The 7,618-nt window shown below is 42.6% G+C and overlaps 1 protein-coding gene across 1 annotated transcript in view; it reads right to left on the bottom strand.

Annotated features, from left to right (window-relative positions):
• Window positions 1–370: 370 nt before the first annotated feature.
• The window catches only part of hs2st1a (heparan sulfate 2-O-sulfotransferase 1a), a 13,220-nt gene continuing 5,972 nt past the window's right edge, over window positions 371–7,618 (bottom strand). Inside the window, exons 2-7 of the mRNA XM_060887987.1 lie at window positions 6,387–6,622; window positions 4,945–5,030; window positions 4,549–4,687; window positions 4,178–4,275; window positions 3,799–3,956; window positions 371–3,343 (exon numbers count right to left, since the gene is read on the bottom strand). Coding sequence (XP_060743970.1) covers window positions 3,117–3,343; window positions 3,799–3,956; window positions 4,178–4,275; window positions 4,549–4,687; window positions 4,945–5,030; window positions 6,387–6,622 — 944 coding nt within the window. The 3' untranslated portion in view covers window positions 371–3,116. The remainder of the gene's footprint in view (window positions 3,344–3,798; window positions 3,957–4,177; window positions 4,276–4,548; window positions 4,688–4,944; window positions 5,031–6,386; window positions 6,623–7,618) is intronic.

Below are 7,618 nucleotides of genomic sequence, written 5' to 3'. Positions count from 1 at the left end.
CAGTGACTGATATCAGAGTCTGAATTGGACAGAAAATGACCTGAAATACTGATAACCTTTTTAAAGGATCGTATAAAAGTGTGATATCTTAAAATGAAAGAAATGTACACAAAGTTCAACTTCATCCTAACTGTAATCGATCGGCCAAGATGTTCAGTGGCTGCATTTATATGTTTACATGTGGCGTAATAAACCGAGAATAATCAGACGCGGAATTAAAGAAAAAAAAAAAACGTTCATTAAGCTCCTCGATCAGATTATAGTAGAGCAAACTGTTAAAAAGAACAATAGCTGTGTAAACATTAGCGTCTGCCATCTTTGTGTTCATGTTGCACTTATGTTTGTGAAAATAAAAATAAATCAGTTCGTGTTCAACGTTAAGAGGTTTTAATTGACTGAGACTGTGGGTGTGTGATCCAGCAGGAAAAAAAGCCCAGTAAGTTTTTAACATTCAGCAGGAATTCAGCGAGGACGTTTCAGGAGCTCAGTGTTTTAGCTGAAAAAGCTGAATTTTGGGTGAATATAAAAATGTTGTGCAACTTTTCTCAAAGCAGGTATAGGGATCAGATTTTAAGTAACGAGTGTCTACTTTAGAAATTCATTCATTCATTCATTCATCTTCTACCGCTTATCCGAACTACCTCGGGTCACGGGGAGCCTGTGCCTATCTCAGGCGTCATCGGGCATCAAGGCAGGATACACCCTGGACGGAGTGCCAACCCATCGCAGGGCACACACACACACTCTCATTCACTCACACAATCACACACTACGGACAATTTTCCAGAGATGCCAATCAACCTACCATGCATGTCTTTGGACTGGGGGAGGAAACCGGAGTACCCGGAGGAAACCCCCGAGGCACGGGGAGAACATGCAAACTCCACACACACAAGGGGGAGGAGGGATTCGAACCCCCAACCCTGGAGGTGTGAGGCGAACGTGCTAACCACTAAGCCACCGTGCCCCCCTTCATTAGAAATTGACCATTGTAAAAAAAAAAATAAAAAATACATAATAATCTCTACTGGTGATAATCTTTGCATGTAAACACAGAAACTCAGCCAGTGTTTTTGCCTTTTTTCTTAATTTTTTTTTTAATTAATTTATTTATTATTATTATTATTATTATTATTATTATTATTATTATTATTATTTATTTTTAAGTTGCCCACAGATTTTATCAGAATCTAACTGCTTTTGAATATATGACCTGTTATGAAGGCGGCCATATTATAAACCAGGAATTAGCGTCGTTTCATATCGCCCCTCCCCTATAAGCTCCGCCCTCCACAGTACAAAGGTAGAACTAAAGTGGGAAAGCAGATAAATAGTGCAGATAAAAATTAAGATTAAATGTGTAAATAAATCTGCTATTCGTACAAAAAAAATAAAAAAATAAAAAAGTCTGCATAGACCATTAGATTATGAAGCATAATATGAACTTAATTATGTAAAGATCAGGATGTGAATATTCATGAGAAAAAAAGAGCTACAATATGAACATCGTAGTGAAAACGAAAGAAAGTGTTAGAACATGCTTCCTCTACATAAAATATTGATAAGAATTCAGTATCCAGTGGTACAGCGTAAGTACAGAATTATAGACCAGTGTTCTTCAGCTTTAGTCCATAAGAATAAGAACATAGAGGAAAAGATCTAAATGGTGCGAAAGGGTTCATTAAATAACAAAACTACAGGATCGTGTAGAAATCTGTGTCTTTTACAGCGTTGTAGCGTCTGGGTGATGACGTGAACAGGAATTCTGTGACCTTAAATCTTTTAAAAATAGGTGCAACGGCTATATTATATTATCCAACCCTGAGTTCACAGCTGGAGGCGTTACGGTACATCGGCGTGACGATATATACCGCGATAAAAAAAAAAAGACGGTTAACATTATTATTGTTATACAATTAAAGATAATGATTTCCACACCAATTGAAATCTCATGGAGCTGATCAACTGAACAGCATTTAATATGAAAAAAACAAAAAACGAGAGTCAGTAAAACATGCAGCGATGCCTCATATGGCGGAACGGACGAATATCACGGTGACGATCCTGTGCGATGATTTAAAGGAGCGGTGTGTAATGTTTAGAGGTGAAACTCGCCCTGTACCAATGACATCATATTAAAGAGATTAGGATTAGACAATTCACAACACTGTTATGCTAATGCATTCGTCTGTGACATTAGCCCCACCCCCTAACGGGAACATAGACGCCCTTTGTTGAAGGACAGACGTACGGAGAGAGCAGTCGGGTTACATCGCAGTGCTGCCAAATCCTGCGTTCTGATTGGTCAGCAGGTGTTGATTAACTCTCTACAACAGCAGCTCTGCTTGTAGCACATGTTTATATTAATGTGCTCAATCTATACAAATATATGATAGTGTTTCCATAGCAACAGCTCCACAAGAAGTTGTATAGTGGATGCAGTCGTTGATACGGTGAAGTTTACCGTAACGTAAGGAGTCTCCAGTGAGAGAGACAACTTCAGGACAGAGTTTATACTTAATCTCTGGAGCATAATGCAGAGAGAGAAGAGAAAGAATAAAGAAAGGCTGGTGAGGAAACGAGTGTTAATATCTGCTTTAACAAATGGGATAAAAGGAAATAAATGAACATTAGAAGTAATGATAAATGGATAAAAAAAAAAATGACATCGTTCTTTAATAAAAAATAAACAATACAATCTCCACTAAACACCACAACCTGCTCCTTTAAACAATTTTATCCAAAATTCTACCTAGTCAATAAAAGTGACTGTAGATAAGTTAGCTTGATGTTTTGTAATAATTTGTCTGCATTAACTTCCGTCTGTTCACGTCATGGAATCTGAAGCTCTAAATCCTACATGTTCTCCTGTGGTTAGTGTTCAGAAGTCTGACAAGTTCAGCTGCTTCTGTAGATCCTTGAGCTCATCTCTGTGCTTCAGGTGTAAAAGTATCAGCTGAATGAACATAAAGACAAAAAAAAAAGGTCAAATCTGGAAGCTGTTCGGCTGTAAAAGGTTCAGCCGCAGCAGCAGACGGACAGATCTCGGAGGCGGACCGTCCTCCTCCAGTGAACATGACGACAGTAAATGCGCTACAGCCGTGCTTTCACACCTCTCATGTGGCCTTGGGGTAGATTTTCTCATAGAAGTAGTTCTGGGGTAGAAGGTACAGCTCTCCGTCCTTCTCCCGCACGCCGTGAGCTCGGACAAACTGGAATTGCTCCAGAGCAAACTCGTAAAACTCGTTCTCCAGCTTCCAGATGGCTGACTGCTGAAGCCGAGCGATGGACTCCTTAGTGGGCGGCTTCTTCTCACTGGTTTTCCTCAGGTGGGATTTTTTACCTTCAGATTAAAAGATCATGTGAACAGATACATTTCATTCGACAGCATGCATTCTCACTCATGCACACGCAAACTCACTCGCTCTCTCGAATGCGCTCGCACACTCGCTCACTCGCTCGCACACAAACGCTCGCACACAAACGCTCGCGCTCGCACACAAACGCTCGCACTCGCACACAAACGCTCGCACACAAACGCTAGCGCTGGCACACAAACGCTCGCGCTGGCACACAAACCCTCGCGCTGGCACACAAACGCTCGCGCTCGCACACAAACGCTCGCGCTCGCACACAAACGCTCGCGCTCGCACACAAACGCTCGCCCTCGCACACAAACGCTCGCCCTCGCACACAAACGCTCGCCCTCGCACACAAACGCTCGCCCTCGCACACAAACTCACACTTAAAATTTTAATAATAATCTTTTTTCCTAAATGAAGTTGTTTATCTGTTTACCTGTCCTATAGAGCTCAGTGGCTCCTCTGAAGAATCGAGGCAGTGCAGCCTCCAGCATCATCACAAAGTCCTCCAGCTCCTCGGTCACGCCCACCAGCAGGTACTCGTTGATCAGGTTATACTTGGCCTGCTCCAGGGCCCAGCGGCTGCCGATGTTCCTGCACACAACCACCAGACCACCAGGTGAGATATAAAACCTACACAATGTCCCCTTTACCTGTTAGAGTACGAGCTCCTTTATCACTCCAGGGGCAAAGACACACAGACGGGTCAGATACACACTTCGCTGTTTCACTTACAAGTGATTTCAGTGCATACACACACACACACACACACACACACACACGCACAAACATACACACAAACATGTCAGACTGACCAGCACTCCGAGTAATGACCGCAGAAGAAGGGGATCTGGAGCCACAGTTTTTCTGGAGCGCAGTCTGAACCTCCTGCAGCAACACACTCATCAAATGTCTAGAAAATAACACGCAGACAGACACAAGAAAGAGCTGACAAGTAAAGTACATACACTTGTCCTGGTAGTTGTTTGTATTTTAATTTAAAACAAATAAACTAAAATTAAGTTCAATTTACACAACAGCGACACCCAGTGTTCAAAACAGGTACTGGGGTTTCAAACTTTGTGGAACTTTAAATACTTATTCAAAAATAATTACAATTAAATAAATAAATAAATAACAGCAGTTAGAAAATAACATTAGGACTAAACTCCAGGTTCAGTCTGACCTTCTTGTCCCCCTGTTTCCTGCGTTTCAAACCCGGTCTGTAATCGTCCCCAAAACGCAGGAAGTAGTAATAAGACACCAGGCGCTCGATGGGGTCACGCACAACGTTGATGTAGATGGGTTTTTTCATCACACCAAATCTGACAGAGGAGAGGAGAATTTCACCACAGCCATCATTTGTTACTTCTAAATTTCCATATTTCATATTCGAATGAAATGAATACTCCATATTCATTTCAAATAAATAAATGTACAGAGCAGTGAACAGTTCTTTATTTCAGTGTGTCATGATTTTCCCTGACAGAGAGATGACGTTTCTGCCTAAAATAAACAGACAGGTTCGAATAAAATAAAATAAAATAAAATAAAGCTGCAGTTAAACACACGCAGTGCTCACTTGGAGAAGTCGAGGAATGAAACGTGGCCGTGGTACAGCGCGGGCTTCATCTCCTTCCACATCGTCACGTTCTTCACAAAGCGCACCTGCAGATACAAAACACAACCGGTGTGTTCACAGAGTGTGTGTGTGTGTGTGTGTGTGTGTGTGTGTGTACACTGATTTATAACATAAATGTCTTAGTATAACGTACAGAATCTGACAGAAGTGAGTACATGTCCAGAGAAAATGTCCAAATTTGGCCCAATGAACCATTTTCTCTCCCCAGTGTCATGTGACTCATTAGTGTTAAAAGGTCTCAGGTGTGAATGAGGAGCATGTGTTAAATTTGGTGTTATTGCTCTCACTCTTTGGGCCTTTTTACACGTGGTCACTTCATGTGTGTTCTCTGATCCGATAGCTGTCTGATTTGTTAAAACTGTTCCATTTACATCAGGCCACATAAATGCGTCTCGGCGAATCGGATATCGATCCGATCTTTCTACTGCCGCCCAAAATGCTAATAAATTTTACCTCATTTCCGGGGTAATTGAAACGGAACACACTTTGGTGTGTGCGGTTTTCAGAATGCAATCAAAAAGAAGATGAAAAAACCCGTTACGACGGTTATGTTACAAAAAACAGCGTTTACTGTTTGCTGCATTTTCGCTCGGAGGAGTTTAGCGCTGACGTATGTGGCTTGAACAACCACATTCATTTACACCTGTCCAGTTTCATCTGTAATGCGTCCCAGACCACCTCCTGAAGGGGTTTGTACCATCGGATTTATATCCGTCTCCAAAACGTTTCGGAGGGCATTTAGACCTGGTCTTTTTACCATCGGATAGATATCTGATCACAGAAAACGCATGAAGTGACCAGGTGTAAAAAGCCCCTTACATACTGGACACTGGAGGTTCGACATGGCACCTCATGGCCAAGAACTCTCTGAGGATCTAAAAAAAGAATTGTCGCTCTACATAAAGATGGCGTAGGCTATAAGAAGATCTGAGCTGCAGCACAGAGGACAAGACCATACAGCGGTTTAACAGGACAGGTTCCAATCAGAACAGGCCTCGCTATGGTCCACAAAGATGTTGAGTTGTACTCACTTCTGAGAGATACCGTAACGTGTTAATGATGTTAAGAAAATCAGCACATTAATAATACAGTAGTTAGATACCAGAAAGAAACGATCAAACAAACAAACAAAAAACAAACAGTGTGGAAGACATGTATATAGAAGCAGATAAACCGAGAGACAGACAGACAGATACAGTTAGATATAAAGGCAGAAAAACAATTAAAGAGGAAGAGACAGATATGTCTGTCCTTGATCCTGGATATAAACAGAAGCAGACAGACAGACAGAGAGAAAGATAGAGAGACATATAGTGGATGGACAGGTGAGAAGATGCGTGTGTGATCTGTGTGTGTGTGTGTGTGTGTGAGACCTGTCACACCTGGTCCTGCAGGGACATGACGGGGTTGTTCTTGCTGGTGTTGATATGCAGGACGTGGTAGTGGTTCCTGCTGCACAGGTCGTATGCGAGGTTGGTGAAGGAAGTGCTGGCTGTTTTGGGAACTCGGTTGTAGATGACCACCACGCCGTTCTCTGTGTCCTCACGAGATTCCCTCAGTCCCTCCTGAGTGCGTCGTTCCTCAATGTCGCGCACTTCCAGCCTGGCGATGGCGCGCTCTGAGAGAGGAGCGATAGAGATTACGTCACATGGAGAAGTTCTACAGTTAGACGACTTCACCACATCTACTGAACGATTAATGACGTACGTCAAGGCCTGTGTATGTACTGCGTCACCACACACACTATTTATGTTATAAACACTTAGAGTAAGTGGACATGGTCACAAGTGGAGGCAGATGAGAATAAAATCCCACAGATACTCTGGTAGTAATTATACTACACACCTGTGTGGGTGGGTAAAACTAATCCCGCCTGAATAGGGCTTTATTGTGGCCCTGGAGCAATGTAGCGAAGACAAAACTTCAGCCTGTCTCACCAAAAACACAACGCTATGCACAGTGTACACTGAATATAACTCCCTAACCCGTTACCACGGTTTCCACGATCACACATCACCCAACATCACGAAACACTGTGACGAATCCGAGCTGACCCTCTGGTTCAATGCACCTGATACTCGTGGGATCTGGGAGCGAGGATTCAGGTAATAAGGCATTAGAGACGAGCGGAAACAGACGGGCAGCTGCTACTGCTGAGTAACGAAGAGGTCACGGCTAATCATAGTGCCTCACTTTCTGCCGTGTGTGGGCACCAGGTGAAAGGGACAAAATGGTGCACTGAAACCTGTCAATCAATTCAGACAGGGATCACATGGATAATTTGGCTCAGGAGATTCTAGATCTGAGACTTGAAGGGGGGCTGAGATTCAATCAGCAATACAAATTATTTAGAATTTGTGAACCCCCAAATGACTCCGGTAGATTCTGTGAACCCCCAAATGACTCCTGTAGATTCTGTGAACCCCTTAATGACTCCTGTAGATTCTGTAAACGCCCAAATGACTCCTAATAAATCTGTGAACCCCAAAATGAATCCTAAAGATTCTGTGAACCTCCAAATGAACAGGAACAGGACTCCTGTAGATTCTGTGAACCACTAAATGACTCCTGTAGATTCTGTGAATCCCCAAATGACTCCTGTAGATTCTGTGAA

This window comes from Tachysurus vachellii, chromosome 15 (genome assembly GCF_030014155.1).
Source record: "Tachysurus vachellii isolate PV-2020 chromosome 15, HZAU_Pvac_v1, whole genome shotgun sequence".
Taxonomy (NCBI): domain Eukaryota; kingdom Metazoa; phylum Chordata; class Actinopteri; order Siluriformes; family Bagridae; genus Tachysurus; species Tachysurus vachellii.
The sequence above is the reverse complement of the archived record's forward strand: the minus strand, read 5'-3'. Positions and strand labels throughout refer to the sequence as shown.